At 36.3% G+C, this 27,116-nt stretch overlaps 1 protein-coding gene across 1 annotated transcript in view; it reads left to right on the top strand.

The window, feature by feature from the left end:
- The first annotated feature begins 6,864 nt into the window (after positions 1-6,864).
- LOC121313487 (cadherin-2-like) overlaps positions 6,865-27,116 on the top strand; it is a 62,126-nt gene continuing 41,874 nt past the window's right edge. The window contains exons 1-2 of the mRNA XM_041246091.1: positions 6,865-7,168; positions 9,743-9,851. Of these exons, the coding sequence (XP_041102025.1) occupies positions 7,112-7,168; positions 9,743-9,851 (166 nt within the window). The 5' untranslated portion in view covers positions 6,865-7,111. The remainder of the gene's footprint in view (positions 7,169-9,742; positions 9,852-27,116) is intronic.

Here is a 27,116-nt window from a genome sequence, read left to right on the forward strand (position 1 = left end):
GACTTGGGGGTGGTGTTAGGGGAGATATGATTGGTTGCATTGTTTAAAATGTTGCAAGTTTATACAAATACTGGGCTATAAAATGGGGTGGTTTTAGCAGCACAGAGGCAACTTTTGGGATGCAGCGGTAGCTTACGACACTGTTGAACAGCAGAGAGGGCCCGAGATGTGTTTATTTAAAGCCATATCCACACTGGACGCGAGCGAATAATTTAGAAGTCACCACAGTCACATAGGATTATCCACACCAGCAGCAGTGACGCAAGCGACGTCGTTTTGAGAACATTTTGTTCGCTAAAATAGAACCTGTTTTTATTTTTTTGATTTTCAATATAATCATGCACAACAGGACTAAATTGTTGTTTGTATTGTTCAAATGTTCATAAGATGAAACGTACTACTGTTCAAAAGATGGAAACATATAACTGTTCAAAGTGTGGAATGTACAAGTAAAAATCTCCTAGTCTAGTTTGTGTAATCAACACAGACATGCCACTTCTGTACACGTGCAGTGCACTTGCCCCGCTTTTTCCATAGCTGTGGTTGTGTTTGTGTTTCTCTCTGTCCCAAAAGAATTTCTGCAAATTCGCTATCACTTTCACTATCACTAACCTCATTGTGATCAGAGTAAGTTTCATCACTGTCTCGGTCTGTCGCATTTTTGTGTCTATATATTCGTCTTCTGTTAATTAAAAGTACTGCAAGACTTGTTGTGTAGTCCTACGTTGTGTTGGTCTATTTGTTTTCACTGGACAACAAGTATTTTGTAGATACTCAAAATAAACATAAAGCTTTCAAGTTCAGCAGCTCGATCATGTGATGGATCTCACATGCACTAAGCTAAACCCACTGTTTTTACTACGGTGGTGAAAATGATAGCTCCGATATTTCTATGTATAATGTATTATATCTCCATATCCAAACACTAAAATGCCAATTAAAACATCACTGTCACTGTTGTCTGACTTTCTGAAATTCAAACAAATTGAACTTGATGAAAACAAATATGACAGGTGGGATATAAACTGGATTATGCAGCAGTCGGCAAACCAGAAAACTTTGCTAACAATACGGTCTGAACTTCAAAACATTTTCTGTTATTTATGCTATTTATTTATTTACTTATGCTGTGTCAGCTATATTTAAAAATATATATAAAGTCGTATTTCCAACCCTGCCTCATTTATTTTCTTGACTGATTCATATATTAAATATGTACTGCAGACTCAGCCATAACGGAAAATTAAAAATTAAATGTCCCTTGGTAAGACTATTGTTACCTCCTGCGGCTTTGGACATTATAGCCCCCTGTTTGTAACAATAGTCTTCCCTCGGTTCAATAATGTTCTGACAATCTTAAATATGCTCAGGTACAATATGTCTTTCAGAGTTGTCATTGACTTCTTGGTGTCTTCTCTGACCAATGCCCTTTTTACCCAGCTGCTCAATTTGGGAGGACAGCTGCCCTAATCGGATTCTGGGTGGTGCCGTATACCTTCCACTTCTTAATGATCAACTTGACTGTGCTCCAAGGGATATTCAATGCCTTTGAAATCTTTTTTATATTCAATGCCTTTGAAATCTTTTTATATTCAATGCCTTTGAAATATTTTTATATCCCTCCCCTGATCTGTGCCTTTCCACAACTTTATCACAGAGTTGTTTTGAAAGCTCTTTGGTCTTCATGGTAGTATCATTGCTTTGAATGCACTACCCAACTGGGACCTTACAGAGACAGGTGTACTTAATCTGAAATCATGTGAACCACTTTTTTTGCACACAGATGGACTACATTTAACTTACTGTGTGAATTCTGAAGGTAATTGGTTGCACCTGAGCTTATTTAGGAGTGTCACAGCAAAGGGGGTGAATACTTATCTAATGAAGACTTTAGGTTTTTATTTTTAATTGATTTGTCACACACACACACACCCCCCCCCATCATTTTTTTCACACACTGAAAGTGTTGTGTAGGGTGTGTAAATCAAAGGGAAAATAATCCCATTTAAATGCATCAAGATTTCAGGTTGTAACACAACAAATTGAAAATGTCCAAGGGGGTTGAATACTTCCTATAGGCACTGTCTTGCAAAAGTATACAGACCCTCTCGCAGTTTTCATATTTTGTTGCTTTAAAGCTTGCAGTCATGCCACGTTGAAGTAGGAATTAATATGTGTTATATACATAACCTACTCCACACATTCAAAGCAAAAACAAAAAGAAAGAAGTAAATAGATAATTAATATGAAATGAAAATGGAAAAGTCATGATTGCATAAGTATTCAAACCCTTTGCTGTGGCAAACCTAAATTAATTCAGGTCCCAAAATGACCTTAACGAGTCACACAATTAGTTTGAATCACATTTTTCTGTGTGCAATATAGTGGTTCTCATGATTTCAGAATAAAAACACCTGTCTCTGTGAGGTTCCTTGGTCAGGTAGTGAATTTCAAGCAATGACTCAACCATGAAGACCAAGAAGCTTTCAGAGCAAGTCAGGGATAAACTAATTGAAAAGAATAGATCAAGAGAAGGGTACAAAAAAAATATTGAAGCCTCTGACTATCCCTGTGACCAAAGTCTACTCAATCATCATGAAATGGAAGGTGGATTGTTCCATCCAGACACGGCCTAGATCAGGGTGTCCCTCTAAACTGAGCAGTCGGACAATGAGGAAACTAGTAAGTGATGCCATTGTGAGGCCAAAGACAACTTTGAAAGAGCTACAGAGTTCAATGGCTGAGATGGGAGAAAATATGCATCAGTCAACAATATCCAGAACACTTCACAAAAGTAGCCTGTATGGCAGGGTGGCAATAAGGAAGCCATTACTAAAAATAAGCTATATCAAAGCCTGCATGGAGTTTGCAACAAAGCACCTGAGTGATCCTGCAAAAATGTGGAAAAAGGTGTTGTGGTCAGATGAGACCAAATTGGAACTTTTTGGTCTAAATGCCAAGCATTACGTTTGTCGCAGACCCAATACAGCACATCTTCCAATCAACACCATCTCCACAGTCAAGCATGGTGGTGGCAGCATCATGCTATGGGGGTGCTTCTCCTCAGCACAGACTGGAAGGCTAGTTAGGATTGAAGAAAAATGGAAGGAGCAAAGTACATGCAGAGGAAAACCTGTTTCAATCTGCTAAAAACTTAAAACTGGGGCGAAAATTCACCTTTCAGCAGGACAATGATCCAAAGCACAAAGCCAAAGCTACACTGGAGTGGCTTAAGAATAAGAAAGTGAATGTCCTTGAGTGACCCAGTCAAAGTCCTGACTTGAATCCTATTGAGAATCTGTGGAAAGACTTGAAAACTGCTGTCCATAAGCGATCCCCAAGCAACTTGAGAGAGCTTGAGCAAATCTGCCAAGAAGAATGGGCACAAATTGCACCAAGCTGGTGTGCAAAGCTGGTACAGACTTACCCAAAAAGACTTGTGGCTGTAACTGCTGCCAAAGGTGCTTTCACAAAATATTGAGCTGATGGGTCTGAATTCTCATGCAATCAACATATTTCAGTTTTTTCTCTTTAGTTTTTTCTGACATTTACTGTAACTTATCTTACTCTTAGAAGTCTTCAGTTTGAGCATTCAAGTTTTGAATAAAATATTAAGCTTAAAAAAATCGCTTTGCAATTTCACAAAATGGGACACCATAGGAAGGGTCTGAATACTTTTGCAAGGCACTGTATATATATATATATATATATATATATATTATATATATATATATATATATATATATATATATATATATATATACAGTATACAGCTGTAGTCAAAAGTTTACATACCCCAATGGAAATTTATAATTTCTAGAAAAAATCTCGAAAATAAATAATTGTAGGAAAAATTTTAGCTTTTGTGGATGAGGAAAATGTATTCATACCCTGACAGGAAAATTAAATTAATAGATAGTTGAGGCACATTTAGCAATAATAACCTTTTTTAAACTATGATGACATTTGTCAATGAGTTTTTGGCATGATTCTTTAGTGATTTTTGACCATTCTTCGGTGCAAAATTGTTCCAGTTCATTCAAATTCTGAGGACTTGTCTTGTGCACATCCTTCTTCAACTCATACCAAAGATTCTCAATCGGTCAAAGGTTTTGTGAAGTGATGAAACAAAAATTGACCTATTCTATGGGGCTATCCAGCATATTTCCAATAACAAAAAAACATTGCAAGCTGGACAATGTCTCCCAAGCTCGTTGTGCTTTGGCTATTTGGTTGAAGAATATGTATACTTATTTCAGCACAGTATTGTTTAACATGTTAATGAAACTAAGCCAGCATCAACACCTGTTTATCTATTTAAGTAAAACAATTTTAACCATACTACAATAGGTGCGTTTACACTAGTGTTCTTGAATCTTTCTGATAAGATTCTGGGGCAGTCTGTACCGGAAGGGTGTGTTTACACTTGCTTCAAACAGTGGGCGTGCTTCACACAGGAGCAGACTGAGCATGTGTACTTTCAGGGGAAAGAAAAAAAAAAGCTCACGCTCTGCTGACATAAATAAGTGCCATCATTTGAAAATATCTCCAGTGTAAGCAGTGGACCTTGAAGACTGTTGAAAGAAATTTGGAAAGATTAACGATAATTAATCTTATGTTAATGATTATGGGATGTGTGTCAGTGAATATTTAATAGCATTACTTACTGATTAGCTATCTTAAAAACGTATGGCAGAAATTGCTATGTGATGACGTTGCTGGTTAGCGTGCAGTACCCGCTGGCTATTTTCTGTAATCTTTACAAAATACGTCCTCAGCGCGTTTACACTGAGTAAAGTGACCAGAATCCGTCCTCTTGTCCTCTCAGTCGAGAATACGAACTCAACATTTGAGAAGATAAGAGGACGGATTCCGGAAAGTGCTCAGTAGCGTTTACACTAGCAAAAAGTGACTATAATCCATCCTCTTATCCTCCCGATCAGGAATATTTGTGCCAGTGTAAACACACCTAATGTTTACAACATGCTTACCATAAAACGTTTAGAGCAAACAAACTAAAAAGTAACGTATTGTGTTCCACTTAAATACAGCAATTTATAAATGTTTATGTGTAAAAACAGGTTGAAGGAATGGGCATCTAACGTGTCCAGAATGTCATGTACGTTTGTTTTTAGTATTGCTCCACGAAACAGCACCCCCAGTTAGCCGCATTTGTGACAAGCTAATTTTAGCATGTAGTGCAACTGAGAATTTGCAAAATTAATCTGATATTTGATTTTGAGACAATGTAAAAAACTGTTCTACTGTATACAAGCTAATGTGTTCCAAATACTAACCGACTCTCGTGAGACTGCAACCGTGCCATTTATAAAACATCCCGCCCCTGTTGTGAGTCAGCCCTGATTGGTCTCTAATCATTTGTGTTCAAAAGCAATGTAAAAAGGCATAGTGCACTGCACACACAGCTCATAAGATTCACAAAACTAGCAGGATTTCTCATTGCACCAGCTGCGGCACCCCCATCACGCATGTTCCCGTGCCCCTGGAAAGAATCTGTGCTGTCCTTTTTCATGTTTGTATTTTTGACAGTCTTCAGTTATTTTGGGAGTGCATAGATCAGCCAGAAGGGACAGCCTAGCCAGTAGCTGACTGTATTGAGCTAGGCTTTGTGGCTACTATTAAGAATCAAATAGGGGGTGTATCTATTTGTCAAGCATCTTCTTTTAAAAGGAAATAGAAATGTGTAGTGCGCTGATACAGGTTTGCTGACAGTGTATACTCATACATTATACAAAATCATGAAAACAAAAACAAACTTTTTTTTATCATTTACTAATTTAAAAGCTACACTGATGCTTTGGGTATAAGTAAATAATAATAATAATAATAATAATAATAATAATAATAATAATAATAATAATAATAATAATAATAATATAATTATTATTATTATTATTATTATTATATTATTATTATTATTATTTATATACATTTTATATATATAATTATCACTGACCAAGAACATTCACCATAACGTTTCTGGTACCTACAGTACTATAAGTCTGAAGTAATTGCAAATTACAGGGGTAAAACCAGAATGTGTCATGGGTGAAATAAAAACATTTTTAAATCGCATGATAGTCTATTTTTCAATTTACAACAACAACAACAACAATAATAATTATAGTCTATTTTTAAATGTACAACAACAACAACAACAACAACAACAACAACAATAATAATAATAATAATAATAATAATAATAATAATAATAATAATAATAATAATAATAATACACTGATATGATTTATACAATACAACCCTTGGAAGTTCTATAAGGTTAAGCCATGAACATACAATGTTTCATCATCTATCTATCATTCAAGTAACCTTTTTTTATAAGAAAGCAAAAAAAAAATGAACACCTTTTTATATGTTACTAACAACCAACTCAAGTGAATTTCAGAACCCTGGTAAACAGTGCCCTTTTAATTAAAACATTTCAGTGTACTGGATTGATAACACTGTTCAGTTCAATCGATTCAGACAGACAGCTAGAATGTCGGAGAAGTGTTAACGAATAAAACGGGGGACAGAACAAATCTTTAACATACAAGCTGTGGAATTACAGTGAGATTACCTCTAATGGTTATTCCAACATCCCCCCACAACATTACAGAGGCAGGAAGAAAGTGAAGACAATGCCTTCAAACCTGCAAATCTCTCACTACAAACTGCCTGCCTCTTCTCATCTGAACCACTGGTGTGATGGGGGTTGGGTGGGGATTGAAAGAAAGCAGAGGAGATTTTCTTTTTGTTGTGGTGAGGGAGGAGGGGTTTGTGATTCCAGCCAAACTTCCGCACTTTCAGTAAAACCCATTAGGGGGAATAAGTGAAATAGACGACCAGCAGGGAGAGACAGCGAGGTGTCTGTCTGTGCAAGGGGTTTTGTATTGGTTGGCTGTAAAGGGAGTTGCAGCCTCAGTACCACATTGTGAGCTCAGTGTACAGGAGGGGAGTAGAGAGCCTGCTTGTTATAGTTCCCGTTGCTGCCTTTGTTGTAAGGATCATCGTTAACACATAGGTCCAACCCGGGAGTGGAACAAATATAGAAATACGGATTCTGAAGAAGAAAGTAAAATCGCTATCGATGTACCTGAGAGAAGGCTCAGGGGTGCTTCTGCTATTGCTGCTTGCAGCTTCGCAGGTAACGTTTTTTTTTGTTACGAATCTAGAATCGTAGCCGGGTGGTGCGGGTATGTTTTCTGTGACGATGCTGGAGAAAACATAAAGTGTGCTCCGGCAGTGATTAACTGCAGGCATAAAAACAACAACAACAAAACCTCGTAGAAGAAAAAAAAATACTATTCTTAACACCAGAAAACTCAAATAACTACAGTACCCGTTATTTATTGCAGAATTGCGCTTTATAACAAGTGAAATTTCGAACGATGTCTGCTGTTTCTTTCAGCATGTTCGCTGTGCTTTCTAGTGTAATTGCAGAAAAAGACCGGGTGGGGAATATGATTAAGCTTCCTAAGAGGAACTCTCTTTTATGTCTTGGTTTGGATTTGTAGATTGTTGTAAGTGTATATTATGTTACAACTTATGTTTCAAGTACTCATGGTTTAGTTTTTGCTAAGGTTACTGTCCACGGTGTTAAAAAATGAAGCAAGGAAAGTGTCTCATCTGTGGCTTGCTGTGTAAATTTGTATCGGATACATTTTTGCAATTCAAACGTTTTAGTCACAAACATTGGGTTAAGTAAGTAGCAGATATAATGTTCCGGTCAACAAATACTAAATGTGCTGTAAAATAGTCCCAAGGTTTTTTTTTTTTTGTTTGTTTTTTTTTGTCATAAAACCTGATACACTTCCATGTTAATTTTTTTGTTTTCAAGTCTGTACAGTATTTTAATTAACTTTGTACATGCAGACCTCATTAGTAAATGTATATTTGTAAACATGTGTACAAATGGATATATATATCTATAGTATATCTATATATATTATATATAATATATATATAACACACACACACGGTTTTGCCAAAATAAAAGAAGGACTGTTAAATGGACCTTTTACAACAGTTCTCATGTATTTTTTTTAAATGGCTTGGCTATGTGTTTTTTTTTTTTTTTTTTTTTTTTTTTTTTTTTTGGTAGATTTTAATTTGCAAATACTAGTGCAACTTAGTCGATATTTAGTGGAGTATTCCGTGCTAAAAAGTTATCATTTTACACGGTCTCAGTTCATAGCCGTGCTATATAACACACATTATTATTGGAAGAACATTAAAGTGCTTAATTTTTTATAATAGCAGTTGTAGATTGAATTGTTACTGTTTATTTTTCAAACCTTTACCATGTCTATACTTTTGCCTGATTTTCAGTCTTCCGGTGTTGTAACATAATTGGATGGTTTTGATGGTCACTTAAAATTGTCAAATTAATGGTCTTATGGGCTCTAGGCGGGAAACAAGATGTTCAGGACATATTTCCCTTTTTGTCTGGAAATAAGATTGAAAGTGGCAAGTGGTAGAGATACCCATAATGCACTACATGCCTTTAAACTCACAATTCACATTCTTGAGCGCCCCACAATGAAATGAGATTTTGAAGTGGGTGAAAAGGGGGGCTACATATTGGTATGTATTTGGCAGTTCATGAATTTGCTAAACTGCATAGCCTAAATATTTTACTTAAAGCATAAACCCACATATTGGAGGGAGGTGTACAGTTTGTAATTGCCGAGGTAACATGGACAGCTTTTTCATGTGTGTGTTTTTAATTCATTATAGGTAACAATGTGGTAATAACAAACATAATCGATGGCTAGTTTTAGAGTTTTTGGTTTGCTTGGATAATTAAGTTTTCTTCGTAATTACAAAAATAAAGCATATTTAATTTTATTTTGAATTGCTGGTGTGTTTAATTCGAATGGGGTATTCATAGTTTAAGTGGCATAATTTCTTTATCATTCAAACACGCATTTGATCTGTAACCTTCAGAAAGTGTGCACATTTAAACAATAAAAATGAGTCTTCCTTTTATCCTATAAACATGTCCAGTTCCTTTGGCCATATTATTCACATTTTGATCATGTAGTGCCCTTTTTATAGGGGGGAGGGGGCTCGGTTAAGCCATTGTGTGTATTCTGTTGAAAAGGAAAGGCAAAACTCAATAGAGGTATCAAACAAGGGAAGGTTCCTTTTCACTGAACTGTGACTCAAATGGCCTTGTTCATGATTCATTCATTCACTGCCACTTTGCACACCTAAAGAACCTTAGGAAGTTCTGGAATTTGTGTAAAATCAGGCAAAGTGCTCTAAGAACTTATTAAAAGTGTTGTAAACCAATGTAATTTGTTATATGATTGTTTTTTCTAATAAATTTGTTTAATACACACCCAGCTGCATGTCTGAATGAGGTATTATTAACAAGTGCTTTGCTATCCTAATAAGTCAAGTCTTAATGCTTTTCAGCATTGTATGCTTATTTACATCATCTTTCCTTCCACTTGACCACTAAATGGGTGTTATCTCAAACGGTGGCAAAAGGCTTCTTGCACTCAAACCTCACGAAACGAATGAGGTCTGTATATGCTTTGCCATGTTCCTTGGCAAATGGTTAACCCTTTTGCCCTTATTACCTTAATTGTTGCCCTTTAGAAAAAACAATGTTTGCAGAGTTATGCGATGCGGGGTAAACTGATATCCATTTTAGTGTGGAGTATATTATTGAAAAATCATTTTATTGTGTTTTTTTTTTTTTGTTTCCTAGATTCCCATTGAAGGCAGAGGATCCCAGTTGTGCAACGCTGGATTTTCAGAAGATGAGTACAATGCAGCTGTGTCTGGGAGTGTACTTGAAGGCCAGCCTCTTCTAAATGGTAATTTCCTGGACATAATGATGCTAGATTATTCAGTTGGGTTATGGGTTCATTGCACTGTAAAAGCAGTTAGAGTACAAAAAATATCATGTTAAAGCTCCTTTTACAGAATTGCATTACTATGCACATCTATTCAACAAATATGATAAATGCTACATATGTTTTACATTATTTAAGGGGGACATCTTTGGGGTTTTCACCCAAAAGTTGACCCCCCCCCCCCCCCCCCCCCAAAAAAAAAAAAAAATGAAATTAAAAATAAATACATTCTTAGATAGATACGTTATTATGAGGTCCAAACTAGACAGCTTCAGTTTGCTCACATAATACATTTGTTGCATGAGACCAAGCAAAATGCATGTTTCAGTAGTAAATCAAATTTCCATGCTATTAAGATTGTAGCCAGTTTAAAACTTGCATGGTCAGAATGTAGAGCATTTTTACAAGAATATTTGAACAACTGAGGTATAGGGGAATTTATGTTTTGATGTTTAATTTTTTCCATCATATAACTCAATAAAGCTTATATTACAACATAAACATCAGTTTGCCAGCTTAAGCAGTTTATTTTTAAAGGAGAAAAGATTTGAACAAAACCTGAAAATTGATGGAACTTTGGATATTTTAATGTACCATTAGAAAATGCTTTTTTCAGTATGGTCTGGTTTAATGTTCTGAGAAAGCGTGTCTTTTCTTAATTAAGGACTATCATCTTATTGTAATTTTACTAAAATGACTCAAATTATACAAGTAAGTAACCATGGATTAGTTTGATTATTATAACTCTCTTAAAAGAGAAAGTAGCAATGTTCTGAATAATAGTGTTATATGTCCCCTCATGTTGCTACACTACGTACCTGTAATTTTTCTTTAAATTGTTGATGTCCTGACACATTTTTACAGTTAAAACTAAGGTCTGTTTCAAAGTTATTTAAAAAAATGTCCACTCTAGTGCACTGGGGTTTGAGATCTGTCCTCTAAATCAACAGTGCGCAAAGTGGGGGACGCGGAGAGTCAGTAAAGGGGGTGCAGCTATGACTAAAGGGGCTTTCTTTTTCTTTTTTTTTTAAGGATAGAACATCTTAAATACATAAATGAAAGCTAATTAGTCTAAATTCTTACCTTTCAAATGAGCCGTTGATGATCATTCTAGGAATTGTAGAACCAGAGAAATAATGTTTGGGGCGTGTCTGTGAAACTGCAGTGAACAGAGCCAAAATGGTGGCTTCCATATATGAGGCAAAAGGTGTTTAAAAAAAAAAAAAAAAAAAAAAAAAAAAGTAAGTAATATTTTAACAGGTGTTTTTTTCCCAGATTGAATATAAATCACTTTTTTCCTAGATTTACCCACAAAAAGACCAGACTTACCTAAATCTGGACTTTGTGGTTATATCTAGGAGAAAAAAACCTGTTAAAATATAAAGTTTTGGGGGTGGGGGTTTACGAAGAAAAGGGGGTGTCATATAAAAAGTTTGCGCACCACTGCTCTAAATCACTGCAGGAAGAGTGATTTAAATATCTATCTATCGATCGATCGATCGCTCTGGCTTTTCTGTTCCGGAGCACATCATGTATCATTATTGCTGTTTGACAATGTAGGCAGTAATCCTGACACTGTCAGTGCACGACAGTGGACATTGTTAAAACTAGTTTTAAAGTTAGACGTGTAAAAATTGGTTGGGATGTTATAATGAAAAGAAAAAATACAGGAACGTTATTTAAACAGTTGTAACAACACGCTGTCTTTTTATTCTTTAAAAAAAGAGTGCAAGTATAATCAAATTATTTTTGTTTCAGCAGATCTAGGCTATAGCGGAATAGGGGTGAAGTTAAGCCATTCAAGTTTACCACAGCCTTGTGCACACTAATCATATGTAATTGATAAAAAGTCCTGAGTTATGGCGAACTATTTTTGTTTTTGTTTTAGGGCACTGCTTCGTTTTCTTTAAGGCGCTCTCAAAAGCTCTTGGGGCTTCTGAGTAAATTACCCTGTGCCCTTAAAACCAGCAGCTAAAACACACTGGCCATATTCAAATCTGAAATACATTATTAAAAAAAAAAAAAACATAGTTAGTAAAACAGTGTTGTCCATAGTTCATATAAATTAAATATTTACATTTGATACTATTCTGCCTTTTAGTGCAGTAAAAGATTAGCAGAAGATCAGCCATTGGACAACAAACAACTGCCTCATTGGTTTTCAATGGAATCATTCAGGCAAATTTGACCAAGTTTGTGAAAAAAAAAAAAAAAAGTGAGGTAGAAGAGTGAATAATTGTTTAGCTTGTGGTTATTCACTTTAAATGCAGAAAGAAGGTTATATTCTCTATTTGTAAATGGGAAACCATCTAGAGTGCTTGAGGGTATTGGAAAAATTGAAGTTTGACATTCCCACCGTATGTAAGCCCCAGTGACTTTGCTATATGCAAAATGGGATTTCCTGTATTATTGTGTAAGATTATAAATCTATATTTTATTTTAGGAAAACTAATAGTAACTTGGTAAAGCTTGGAAACATTGCATTGTTTTAACATAAATATATAAGTTTGTATTTGTCCCAAACTGAACTGCAAAAAGCACAAGTTTTACAAACACTTGTGATGCTGACGATGACATTTACAACATTGCAGTTTTTTTTGTTTGTTTTTTTTTTTTTTTTTTTTTTTGAGAGGCAGCATGAAGATTTTAAGGCCATTTCAGATCTAGTGAAGGAATGACCATTTCATTATGATCTTAGTTATTGTTCCTGATAACTATGGAATTAACTTACAAATACAGCAGATCACGATCCCCACTGACTACTGCACAAGCTGAACTACAAGTCTGTATGATATAATTATGAAATCTGGAATAAGTGTTCCGTGGCTTATGTCTGTCATATCTATTGAAGCCTTTCAAAAACAGTTTGTCTAAAATGTAAGAAAAGTGGTGATTTATTTTAAACATATACCCCAAGGTATTTCTTCTTGCCTACATGCATAGACTAAACTATATAGCATTTAACATAATTCTGTTATGCTTAAACTTTAACACTATACCAGTTTCTAAAGGAATGGTTTAAAAAAAAATATATGTTAATGAAAAGCCCCAAAGGCTGATTGAACAAAATGTGGTTTTGATCATGAATGTCTTTTTTTTTTTTTTTTTTTTTTTTTTTTTTGAGAGACATATAATTCAAATTCCATTCAATTTAAGTTCACTTTTATTAAGGGCTTAGTTTATTTCAATTCAGTCAGGTTAGTGAAAAATACATTTTTAAGCAAGTGTATGCCGGGATTGAGGTGGGGTTTAAACGGTCAACTTATTGGCAAGTACTTGGTATAAGTACATTATGCAGTGATTGCAGTGCAGAATGATGCATGCTTTCGGGAATTAATCAGCAACTGGGTATAATGATTAATGAACATGTGTCATTCAGCTGAACATGGACCCTTTATCAGCTGAACAAATACATTGTGTATGTGAGAAAGGAGAGTCTGTGAAGGTAGAATAGCCATTTGCCTAATATGGTCTTGTTGTCTTCTACAATGGTTGCTCATTTTTATTAAGTTTCCGGCTCAGTTTTATAGAAGTTACTGTGCATTCACCTCAATAACCATTATTCATTTTGTCATACTTATTCCTCTGAACCATCTACCTCTCGTGAGCATTACTGTGAAAGCCCATCTCATGAATATTAAAAATCTACCTAAAAGATTGTAATTTTTCCAATCTCTCTCTTTTTGTGGGATGGTCCTATTTGGTTGTAATCTGTTAGTCGCACCGACCTGCATTCTGCTCCTTGCATCCTTGGTGAGAAGCCATTTGTTTTTTTCTTTCAGTTTGAATGATCAATAAATCCAGGGTCTTTGTTTGGTCTGATCAATACAGTGTAATGAAGTCTGTGCTCCAGTTCCCAGCTAAGCATTGCTGCCAGAGATGGGAGGATTGGGCTGTCGTTTCCATGTTATAAAGCACAATCATTTTTATTGCTGCACATCAGTGTTTTCTGGTTTGTTCTGTTCCGCTCATGGATCCGAATTTGAGCAGTGGTACAGTGTATATTTAGAATTATAATATATAAAATATACTATTGTCCTAATCATTCCGTATTAGTGAGACTATACAGAACATATATATATGATGTGTGAAAATCATCATAATCATGTTGTCATTTTCTAAAGCTCAAGTGATAATTATAAATTTTACCAGAGAGTGAATATGCACTGGTCTCTAAAAGACCAGATCATGTGCCATTTCCACAACTATTGTTTTTTGTGCTGATTTGGGGTGTTTTAAGGCACTGCATCAGCGTTTTCAATTAGCATTTTGAATTTCTTACCCTGATTGCCTTTTGTTAAGGAGAAAGGCAAAGAAAATGGAGGCATTGTTAAAGTAGCTCTCAGCAGGACATACAGAAAACATTTCTCATGTAGTTGTAAAAGACAATAGCACTTGGAGCCTATGTTAATGAGCATAAAGTCCTGAGTAAAAAAAAAAAATAAAATAAAAAAAAACACAACATTTTAATGCTTTGATTTTTCCAGAACATATATAGTACAGTAATAAATCATTTATTTATTAATTCACCACTCTGTCTTAAAGAACACTTTGGCTTGACTGCTATACGATCTTTGTGTGTGTTGTTTTTTGTGTCATTGCATTTATATTTATTTTTTGTTTAATTTGATAATACTTTATGCAACTGGAATGGATTCATTGTTCCAGTTTTGGAAGTACATCATTAATCTTTGAAAAAAACATTTTCAAACTGAACTGTAACAAACTAAAGTAATTTTAATCTCACTTAGTGATTTAATAAATCGGGGGGGGGGGGGGGGGGGGGGGGGGGGGGATTTTTTAGACATGCTTGACCTTTAGCTACTGTTCATTTGTTTATCAGGGTTGACTGTTAACTAAATTGTCTGCCTGGATTCTAGAACAAAGAGCTGGCTGGAATGTGCTCATGATAAAGAAGTTTACACTCTGTGGTATGCTGATTCCAGTAATGCTGTTGATTTATCTGAGGCTCCGAATCGATGGCTAATTTCAGCAAGCTTTGATTGCAGTGAAGTGGTGTTGGCATCTACTTGGTGCCCTCAATCCACAGTTTACTGGCCCGTATTGTTTTGATATTTTTTTTTTTTTTGCATCTATCATTAACAAATAAGGTGGAGTGATGTTAGTGTTTCAGAGGGGTTTCCATGGATTTTCAATGTGTCCTTGGTTTATAATTGGCCTATTATACACAGACGCCTGCAATACCCGTGGGCAGATTCTGGCTCCAAATCCAACAGCTGTGGCCAGAGGGTCCTCTTTTTGTAAAGCTTACTGTAGATGGAATGAAAATTGGTTCCCAATACTGTGGGAAGAAAAGATTAATAAAACATTTGTTTCCCGTTGCCTCTCTTGCTTACTTTTATATTGACATTTGTCAGATGCATTACTGTATATTTCAAAAATATAATGGTCCCAGATTTTAGTAGGTATATTAAGTACCAAAAGTATGGCATTTGGCTTTCAAGCCAATACTCCAGATCAACCTGGAGTGTTTATATAATCTAGACTAGAATAATGTGTTTAGTGTTCATTACTGCGAAATAGGTGCAAGGGTTTTGTGTCATGTGAATATTGCACCTCTGACTTATTGTGCAGACTATGAGTGATCATAAAACTGGAAGATGACTTCTAGTGAGCGCACCTTCAGAACAAGATGGTGGATTTGTTTTAAAAGGGTGTTTTAAAAGCACATCTAAGATTGTAAAAGATAAAAACTAAGCATTTAATTCCATTTTTTTAGCCTAGTTATTGTTAGTATTTTTCTTCTATGGATTATACATAGCCTATGATCTTTCTTAGTACAATTCTGTATCGCTGTTGAAGTTTATATTATTAATACAACAGCCGCAAAGCAGACCTTGTAACATTTATTTTACTTGATGACAACATGAAAACTAAGGATAGGCCATATATCAATAGCACTTAGGCAGTGTTGACCCGGCTTTCAGTAGGCATGCTGTTATATTTTCATTCTTGAAATCCCAGACACAGCAGAAAACTGGCAGTGCTCATTACTGCATGTGTCCCACAGTCAGCAGAATCCAGAACAAAGTTGTGTATTAAAATGTTTATTCATAAAATAACTGGTTCACACAACTTAAGAAGAAACTAATTTTAATGTGTGTGTGTATGTGTATGTGTATGTATGTATGTATATATATATATATATATATATATATATATATATATATATTATATATATATATATATATATATCTTCTTTGCATATGGTTTGACGGAGTTCTTAGAATTTTAAACAGCCTGGTTTGCTGACCAGTTCACTGGGCAGTAATCAAAGCCAGTATTGTGTAACTTGATTTATATCTGCAGCTTGCTATTTACTTTGTACAACTGTTTATGCCTTCTGTTCATTTTCATAATTATTTCTTGATTATTTATTCACTGGATGTAACCCATATTATCTGGCTTTAGCCCTGGACAATGCACTGCTATTTACCACAAATAACATGCAGTGAGCGTATTGTACCTTATACAAATAAGTTTTCTTTCTTTCTTTCTCTTTTCTTTAATATAATTTAGTCACTGTCAATGATTTTTACTTTGGTTTTCACCCCAATTTGGAATCGCCAATTGTGTTATTAGTAATCCAAGTTCACCGCTGCAACCCCTCGGCGACTCGGGAAACGGAGGCTGAAACACACATTCTCCGAAACATGTTCTTGCCAAGCTGTCATTTTTTAGCACTGCGGATCAACAGCAAAGCCAGCATACCTATAATGCCGGAAGACAACACAGATCTGAATGGCTCCACTGCAGACCCGCAGGCACCCTGTCACCCACAGGGGTCGCTGTTGCGCAGTGAATCGTGGATTGCCCTGACAACCTAAGCACTCCCTACCGTGGCAGCGCGTGGCCAATTGTATGCCGTCCCCTGGGAACCCCCGGTCACGGTCGGCAATGATAAATAGGTTGTCTTGTAATGCATGTTTGCCTTCTATTCCGATATAGAATTTTTAAGTTTTGCTTTTCACTTTTTTTTTAAATGAAAGGCTTGTGATTGGGTGGGGGAGAAAATACATACCTGAGATGTTAGGGAAAGGTGAATTTTCTGTGTCTTATTGCAGAAGTTTGGTCAATGTTACCTCCCTAAATACCTTGACTTTTGTTCTTTAAAAAATGGCTTGGCAAATACATTTGTGCTTTCAACATAAAATTGCTCTCATAGTGAGTTTCCTCAGCTACAGTATACAACAGCTATCCATACACCTTATGACCTTCAAACCTCCCCTGCATTTTTTAGTCTTCACTTTGCATATCTGTTTGTGTGAATATATGCTTACTAAGCAGAAAGAAATCTCTGCTATTATGATAACAACAATGATCTATTACATAAATGTTTGTGATGAAATATGTAGTTCATATACAAAAAAATATTAAACTCATTTCTGCTGCAAGCAGAAAGGTAAAATTAAGAAGACAAGTAAATGCTTACTGTTAGTCTGAAGTCAATTAGTGTATTAAGCACATTCTTATGGAATGGCCATCTATGCAAAACAACTGAGCTTATCACATATACAGTTTAATATTATGTATGTTTGTGTTCTTTTGTTAACATTTCTCCTTTTCAACAGTAACAATATGTAATGAGGAGGGAGTGGATGTTTGCTCATAGTTTCGTGTTTGTAGTTCTATAATAGTCAAGCAGAAAATAAGAAAGACACACAAACTTGGTTGATGCTTTGTTCAGGTTAATAACTTAACATATTTTAGAAGTAGTCCAGTAGCTATAGTGGGACCATAGAATGATCCTTGGGTGTGATATTTGTACATGAAGAAAAAACATTCACAAAGACAATAACACTGGTCTTTCTAATTAGAGTTGAGTTACATTGGGGATGTTCTTGTAAGTTACAGAAGAAAACATTTGTAATATGAATTCTATGGCTGATGGACAAACATTTTTTTTTCGGTTGAAGAGGGGTCCTACAGAATTGGATTTGTAGCAGTTATGGACATATATCTGTTTACTGCTGGGATTTTCACTTCATACTGACAGAGGCTGCCTGTGGAATATTCTCAAGTGTTTTAATTTATGTATAGATCTATGGCATGTTTTCCTCTTTTAAAAGATTGTCACATTTACACAGTTTTATCTTCTGTGATACATAAAGCGTCAATTTACTGTTGGAAAAGAGACATGGTGGCCAGTATACGTGATTCAGATGAGCTATCGCCACTGTGTTAACTCTATAGGAATTAGCTGCATGGAGCACATGTAATGGTCATTCTGCCTCAGCTGTCCCTAGGTCAGCATTTATCTGCTTCCATGCTCATTCAGAGCAACTTGTTGAATTTTTCAGCCTCTTACTACACAGCGACTCAGAACCACGAAGTAAGAAACTATGAGCAGTTTATTTTGGTCCAGTGAGCTTTTCTAAACCGCAGAGCTATGAAGTAAAAGTCTGTGAGGCATACATTTCTGTAGTGGGTGTGATGTGATGGAATAATCTCAGCTGAAATACGATTTAAGCACATGGTCAGAATGCCTTTATTGTGCATTGCTAGAATCCAACTAAGCAAATATAGGCTTTATATTGCAAGTGGTTGACAGATATTTGTTCATCTAGATTATAGTTGGTAAATACTATTGTGCAAGGACTGCTTACAAGTGTTTTTGTAGAAGTAGATAACTTAAATGTCCACCCCACAGGCCCTTTTGAGAAATTTGTTTGGAAAAATTAGGTCCACTTAGTACAGGGGTGTCAAAGTCAATTTTACCAAGGGCCATATCTTAATTTAACGTTTGATTCGCGGACCACAAAATTAACACTTTTTACTTTTTATATTGTAATATGTGATATAGAAAGTGCATGTTTATATTCACAGTTTTTAATACATACACATGTATGTTTTATATGACTTATTAATTTAAAACATGTTATCTGCCCTGTGCGTTCTCATTTACTGAAGAAATCTGGCACATTTTTCGTGAGACAGGCTTGTCAATATCGGGATCCATGTTTTGTGCTGAAACGATCATTAGCACGGAGTGTAGATGCTTGCCGTTTCGACGAAATCTGTGAGCGGATTTATTAATCTTCATCAGTGAAAACAGCTGTTCGCAGAAGTACATACTGCCAGACATTGACATGACGCGTGCAGCCTGAATGCGGAGCTGTGGGAATGTGGCTGGAAGGAACGGGTAAAACTGCTCAGCCGAGACAGAATCAAGCTTAGCCTTCAGTGCGCTATTGTACTGCAATTCAATAAATTCCATCTGGATGTCTTCTGATGCAGTTTCCACATCTATGCAAAATGGGTTTGAAAAAAGCTGCAACTGGAACTGCTACTTATGAAGATCTGAAAAACGGTGCTCAAATTCCACATGCAACACGTTTAGTTTTGCAGCAGACGCACTGCCAGGAAAAGTAAAATCCACCATAGAATCACATACAGCTAGGCACATTAGGAAATGGGAAAGGTTTCCTTGCTGCATGTTTTTCCCACCCAAGTAACTTTAGATGAAGCGCCTTAACACCGTCCTACATTTCAGTTATGACTTGTTTACAGCCTGGTCAGTTATATCGCAGAGAAATCCCAAATCACACAACCACTTTGCATCTGTAAGTTGTCTATTTTTTTCCCCCTTTATTGTGCATGAAAACGTCTATTTTTTGATGCAGTTCAAAGAACTTTGTAAGTACTGCACTGCTCTAAGCCAGCGAACTTCGGTGTGGTGCAGCAAATCACCATATTAAGCAGTAAGGTCGTCAAGCAACTTTTGGAATTGCAGGTGATTCAAACCTTTTACTGTGATGAAATTTATTGTTTTCACAACCGTGACCATTATGTGATCCATTTTCAGCACCTTCCCACATAGCACTTGCTGGTGTAGAATACAGTGGTACAATTCAGCTCTTGTAGTTTTTTGCACACCAAAGCAACAAGCCCATTTTTTTTCACTCACCACACATGGGAGACGTCCTGTCTGTTGTTGTCAATCCAACTAATTTCTGCCACTGTAATTTCATGTTGCGGTCACACTTCTCAAGTTGAAATATGTTGTTTGCTGTGGTAGTGATCCAAAAGCTCTTGGGTAATAGTGAAGTCTGCATTAAAACCTTGGATAAAAATAGATAACAGCGCAGCGGTGTCAGTAATATCTGTGCTGTCGTGAAGAGCAGTCGTGAAAAGGTTATGAAATCGCTTGCTTTTTCAATGAGCTCTCTGAAGATCGTTAGCCAGGTCATACACTCTTTCAGCCACGGTATTTCTTGAAAGACTGACATTGGAAAACACACGCTTTTTCTCAGGACAGAATATTTCTGTGACTTAAAGCATGCAGTCTTACAAAAGCACCCTCAGAAAAGTGATTTGACAACTTTGCAATTAGCTCTGACACAAGGTAACTTGCCTTTACTGCCGCATCACTTTCACTTTTTGCCTTTTTAAACATAGTCTGCTGTAAATCAAGGGTTCTTTTTAATTTAGCCAACTTTTCTTGCCTTTGCTTTCCTTCAAACTTGCCATATTTCTTTTTGTTTCATAGTGGTGCCTTAAATTGAATTATTTCATCATCGCAATACTTCCCTTACATACCAAGCAAATGGGGTTTTCTTACTGCTCTACAAATAAATATTCAAACTCCCACCTTTCCAGAAACAGTCTGCCTTCCTTTTCTTGGACAATTTTAGTTACATTATCATTTTTGACGGCCAGTAGACTGCAGTGTCTAACAGAAAACACCTTAAGCACCAAGCACTAGATATGATTGGCTGTCTCTTGATGTCTTCTGTTTCTTTAGCTCTGAGCTTCCCGCTACTTTTCTGATGGGATTTGGTGTTCTTACGTGTAATAACGCAATAGACTCAAAGTGGGTCGGGCCAAATTACACTGGAATGAATGAACTTTGCGGGGGGCCGGATAAAGTACCTCCAAGGGCCTTGAGTTTGACACCCCTGACTTAGTGAAAAGACGTTGCTCAACTGTGAGTGCAGTGTCTTGTTGTTTTGCCTAAGAAGTGTTAAGTTAACAGTGAGAAGGGGATTGAAGTTATTGTCTGTGACTGGATTTTTTTCATGTCATGAAGAGAAAATTAAAATCGAATGAGTTTGCTGTTGAAATTAAATAATTTAAATTAATTTAATAACAAACTGGAGGGAGTATTCTGGATCCCTCCTGCTCCTCCTCTTTTGAGTCCTAGAAACAAAAATAGTATCAAAGCCAAATGCTTCACAAAACTGATACTGCTCTTTAGACCTTCAGAAAATAGTTTTGCCTGGTGTTGAGCAACAGTGTTGAATTTAGATTTTATCTGTTCATACCATAAGGGTTAATTCTTTTACTGAGTGTAATTCTGTCTTCAAAGTACAAGCATACGCATGGTGACTGCAGATGGACTAAATAAATCAACTTAACTGTAGTAGATTGTTTCTGATCAGACCTTTTTAATGTTTATCAGTTTTCGCTTTTAAAAACCAGACCCCGGTAAGAGGTTGGAGATAAGGGTTTTAAGTGACCCCAGCTATTAAATCTTGTGTGGTTGAAGATAGCTCTCAAACAACACAGTGCCACATAAGGAATGGTAGCTTTATTGTACACAGTTCAGGGCCTCAATTTAGCTATTATGTACAGTATAATGCTTTAAGTGGTTAAAATCGCTTGCTATGTTTTGGAGGTGCAACAGGCTGTAGTATCGCTTTATCTGCAAGTATACAAAATTCAACTGGGGTTAGGGTGTGCTGCAGACTCCTATTGGTCAAGGATGAATTAATTCATAAAAAATGATATTGCTTTTAATAACTCGCAGCAACTTGTGTTCTGTAACTGAAATAATCTTTAACCACAACTGCTTGTGTCATTGTGGAGGACACAGTTGTTGACATCAGCTTTTACAACTGGCCACTTATTTTCTAATAGCATTGTGTTAGCAGTTTGATGATAAACTGTCACAGTTGGTACCCAGTGGTGGTGCAGTGTAATTGTATTACCAGTTGCTTTTATAAATGGCAGAGTAGCCAAACAGCACACTTGCATCACCTTATATTTGCCTTTGGGAGCTCAATTGAGACTGTGGTGTGGAGGACAATCCTATTAGATTTTTTCCCAGTGTCTGTCTGGTCTACAGCTGTAGTGTACCTGGCACTATGAAGGCTGTAAAATGTCCTTTAGCAGCTGTGATGAAACTAAGCGCCAGTCTGTCCGGATAAGTGAGATTGGCTTTTCTCCCATGTGTGTTAAAATATGTTTCATCTGTTGGCAGACATGACAGCTGGACCTGTGTTTTGGACATTGTCAAAGTCCTTCTGTAACCATTATATGTTGCTGGGAAAAAAAAAAAAAAAAAGTTTAGATTGGTGCTTGGTTTCAAGCAAACCTACTGAGGGCATGTGTTAAGAATTAGTCTACACATAACCTTAACAATGTTTACAGAGGTGACATGCTACTGTTCCTTCCATAATTTTAATATAAATAAGTAATGTTAATTAACAAAAAATTGTCAGTGATGTTTAGATGATAAAATAAGAGGATCATCTCTCTTTCACTCTCTTTAGTAGACTACTGCATCCTATTTACAATAGTAAAGAAAAAACATAGCTTTTTTTCTAGAATGTAAAGCAGTTATGCTAAGTCAATTATTCTTTCTAGTATTTCAGTTTTTTAGTTATTAGAAATAGGGATGCACTGAATCCAAGTTTTTGGGATTCGGTCGAATACTGAATCCATCAAAAGATTCAGCTGAATACCGAACCGAATACCAAATCTACAAAAACTGTCAAGAAAACTGAAGGAGACTGTTGAATGAAAAACAGGGAAACTTTACACAATTTACTGCTAGCACCCTCCCCCCACCGCAGAAACGTCCAAAAAAATACAGAACTGTTTACTTAAAATTTACAAGAAAGGAGAGCTGCATCTTTGCCATAACCCACTATTTTCTTTAATGACGTTTCAACCTGTGTCACCTGATCTGAGCGCTATGAGGATATATATAAATTTTAATAAAACACAGCTGTTCCCAAATGGTTTTAACTTGTGTTGAGACATTACAGTAAAGTAAAATGTAATTTACTAAAGAATACTGTTCAACAACGTCTTGCACATCTGACAGTTGTAAAGTTACAAAAAATATATATTTCTGTGCACCAATTAAATTTTTTTTCTCTCAGTATGATCTCTAGAACACGTCTCTGAGAAAGCAACAAAGTCTACAACAGTTTGCCGTTACTATATATCACAGGTTTACTGCATAACTTTACTCCATGAAAAGTGTGATGTGAATGTACTGTTGCACACGTGGGTATGTTTGCATTCAGCAGCTGTGTGACGTGTTTAGTACTTGCGTCACCAGTAATTTAGAGAGTTGAGAGCTGAGTTCATCAAACATATTGATGTTATTAAATACAACAGTTACATTCATTACCGGTTTTGTCTGATTTGGACCGCACACATTGGAAGTATATATTAAAATGGATGTGCATCTGGGCGGATATAGGATTCTGATTCGGTTCACCGAATCATAAGTATTCGGCCGAACCCGAACCCTGCTCAAAAAGTGGGTATTCGGGCTGAATCCTGGATTCGGTGCATCCTTAATTAGAAAACATTGTACAGCAGTCTTTTCATAAACCATTGTCCTAAAAAGCTGTGTTAACTACAAACAAGACTGATGTAACATGTATTTATCTCTGGAAAAACTTGTGAATGGCTTTAGGGAGCATAGTTTTAAATAAGTCTTTCTTCTTTTGCAACGTGGACTGTTTACAATTGCAGAAAAATGTGAGGTACTGGAGGTGAAAATTGGCAGAACCCCCCCCCACTTCCAGCTTTTTTGATCATCCAAATGCACAATCAGCATGGTAAATCCTACGCAATATTAGTGTCCTATAAGCACATAATTACAGAACTGGAGCTTTAGCATGTTTGTACACTTATGCAGGGTTAGAAACTAACAATGTCGTGCTACTAGTTCAAAGACTAGTACCTTTTGAAAAGTCCTGATGTAACTTACTAACCCTTATGTGAGCCTAAGCTAAAATCAACAACAACATTTGAGGGCCCTAAAAATGGACTTAGATTTTATTTTGCTAAAAAATACAGTTATAAATTTAGATTTAGATTTTTATTATTTTTTTAAACAAAGCACCTTCGTAAACACTCATACAGATCGATCAATCACCTGTTTTCACCTCGTTGCTGATGGACTAAATGTACTGTGTGGTGAGAAGCTGACACTGACAGCACCAGACGGGATGACAGAGGAACATTCTCTCAGCTGTGTCACCTTGCCGACCACGAAGCTCTGCCTGAAATTGACAACGATGGCACAACTAAAATGTTTATTTTATTGTACATTACATGTGTTGCTATTTACAAAAATGTTGGCTGGCTATGAATTATGTTTCACTGTGGCCATGTATATGAAATTGTTAGCTAGGTGGCTATTTTTATTTATTTTTTATTTTTTAAATGAGCAGTGCGAGAACCGCTTCAGGAAGTACAGTAGAATTTGCCAGAACTGATGGATGCTGAATCTACCATAAATACTAATGAGAGCAAAACAAATACAAAAGAAAAAACAAGGGAAATGCTGATCTTTTCAAGAAAGCTGGGAGACTTTGTGTACATGAATTTTATATTTAAAAGCTGCAATAACAATTCTGCTTGTGAAGCATCCAGACTATATTGACAGAACAGGTTATCTATTTGCACTATGCAGCACATTGTTTTCCCCAATGGTGCTTGAGCCCCAGAGCGCTCCACAGAATCCCCGCTTGTGCACCTATTATCAGCGATTTAAAGCCTGGTTTTCAAACAAACTGATTGGCCACCAGTACTGTATTGATATAAGAAAAGTGTGTTTCAAAAAAATAATTTCAGCTTCCAATCACTTAATGTGCTGACGATAATGTAAACAACACCAAGCTACAGACAGCGAGTTCCAAGCATTAAACATGTTACTGTTTATAAGAACTCAACTTTATTATGTTTAAATTATTTATTTGTTTGTTTATTAGTTTTTAAATGTTTAGTAAAACGTGGCCTATTGTTTGACCTCGTAGTACAACTGTAACCCAGTATAAAGCTCCACATTTTTGTAAAATGACTTTGTGCTTACTTCAAAAGATGCAACGTGTTTCAGTAAATTCAGACGATAAACTTGCATCCTGCACAGAGGGAGAACGCAAACGTAAAACATCATCAAGTGGGGTTGGTATTGCTGGGAAGATTAAGGGAAGTTTCAGTTCCGAGTGACTATTTACTAAGCATCATTTGTGAATGCTTATTCACCATTGCTACACCATGTTGGAAAATTGACTTCCCTGCATTTTTTTAAATGCAACACTGAACATGAGAGTATATGTGTACATTTGTTTTAACTACTCGCCCAGAGGACTACTGAGACACAGACATCAAGTAGTCCTCATCAGATTAAATTTGCCTCGAGCGGACGAGCATGAGATTCTAACCCTGCTTACGTACACAGCTGGTTTGAAACGTTTACTAAAGCATTCTTATTTGACTCATTCTTTTTAATGAAAAAAAAATGCTGTGGTTGATTGGCGATGTACAAGTATGTTATAGTACTACCCGTGTAACAGACTTTCACATGGTTGAATATATCAAAATGCCACCCACATTGGTCAGACACAATGATTAGTACAACAGAGTGATTTAATCAGCAAATTGAAGAATGTTATGCTATTGTTATCTGCTGAGCAGGATTTTTGTAACCAGACTGTGGAAGTATTTTAAGTTTGGAATTTATTTTGTTGAGGACACAGTTTAAGCTGACACTGGTGAATTGATAATGAAAGGGTCATGGGAGGTAATATTGTATGCCTAACCCAGCCCCCCCCCCCCCCCCCCCCCCCCCCCCCAGGAAAGTCTCTAGGAAAACTCGGCTGTTTTAAGACCGTGAGTTTGACTGATGTGGTAATAAAAATAGTTATAGGTTTAACTCCTTTTATCCAAGTTGTTTTAATTGTGTGTATTCCTAATTTAAAAAATACATCCATGCAATTATAAACAGCAAACACCAAAGGTTTGTTATAAATTCTGGTATATTCTTGTTCAAGAAACAGTTAAGTGATGTTCACTCCAAGTAGTTTAATTTTACTCACAAATATACTAGCATCACTTGCAAAGTTTAGTATATGTTAGTTATAGTGCTGGGACAAATATTCAAATTAATATTTTTGACATGTATTCAGATACAAAACTTAGACGTTCGCATTCGCTAGAAGGGACAAATATACCTTGCACTTGTTAACCGTCTCTCCAGAAGTTGTGCAAGAGTTTCAAACATGGCAAATGAAAAAGAGCACTGTGTGATATGTGAGATTTAATTTTATTTATATAGATAGATAGATAAAACCCACATGATCAACACAGCAGCTTTATTTATTTATTTATTTATTAGCAGACTCCCTTATCCAAGGCGACTTAGTTGTTACAAAGCAGTTAAACTTATAGTAAAAATATTTGCTTATACCAGTAAAGTCCATTAAGAGCATGTAGTAAGTATAATAAATGTATAAGGTAAATTTCAAATAACAGCAATTACAAAAAACATGAATGCGGATACCTATGAGTAAAATCAAGTACAAGATATAGGAAATAATCATAATTAAGAGCAATTGTTGAATATTTAAGGTATGTTGCAGTTCAATACAAGTACAAGATGATGCAAGTACTGGTACAATTGGGTGCCATGTAGTCTAGTGTAGTCAGAGTTGTGAGGTTTAAAGATACTGCCTGAACAGGTGTGTCTTTAGGGTACAGCTAATCTGCCAGTGGTGGAGGTGCGGAGGGGATGTAGGGAGAAATGATAGTTTGGAGATAGGAGGGAGCAGAAAGGTCGAGACAGCAATAGGCGAGTTTGTAATTGGCAGTGATAGGGAGCTAGTGTAGGGAGCGGTGTAATGTGGGAGAGACGAGAAAGGGAAAAGACGAGGTGGATAGCAGAGGCAGGGAGGCTGGCCAGGAGGAAGGAGTTGCAATAATCAAGGCGGGACAGTCGGTGAGGAAGGGGTGAATTCTGCATATGCTGCTGAGGAAGAAGCGACAGGAGTGTGCCAGAGTAGAAATGGGCTGAGTAGGACTGATCCGTGGGGAACATCTGTCGAAAGAGGGCAAGAGGCAGAGGGAGAGCCATGCCAGGACACCTGGTACGTGCTATCGGAGAGGTAGGAGGAGAACCAGGTTAGAGAGTCCCGGGTCAGCGAGGGAGGACAGGAGAATACAGTTGTCGACAGTGGCAAA

Source organism: Polyodon spathula, chromosome 3, assembly GCF_017654505.1.
Source record: "Polyodon spathula isolate WHYD16114869_AA chromosome 3, ASM1765450v1, whole genome shotgun sequence".
Taxonomy (NCBI): domain Eukaryota; kingdom Metazoa; phylum Chordata; class Actinopteri; order Acipenseriformes; family Polyodontidae; genus Polyodon; species Polyodon spathula.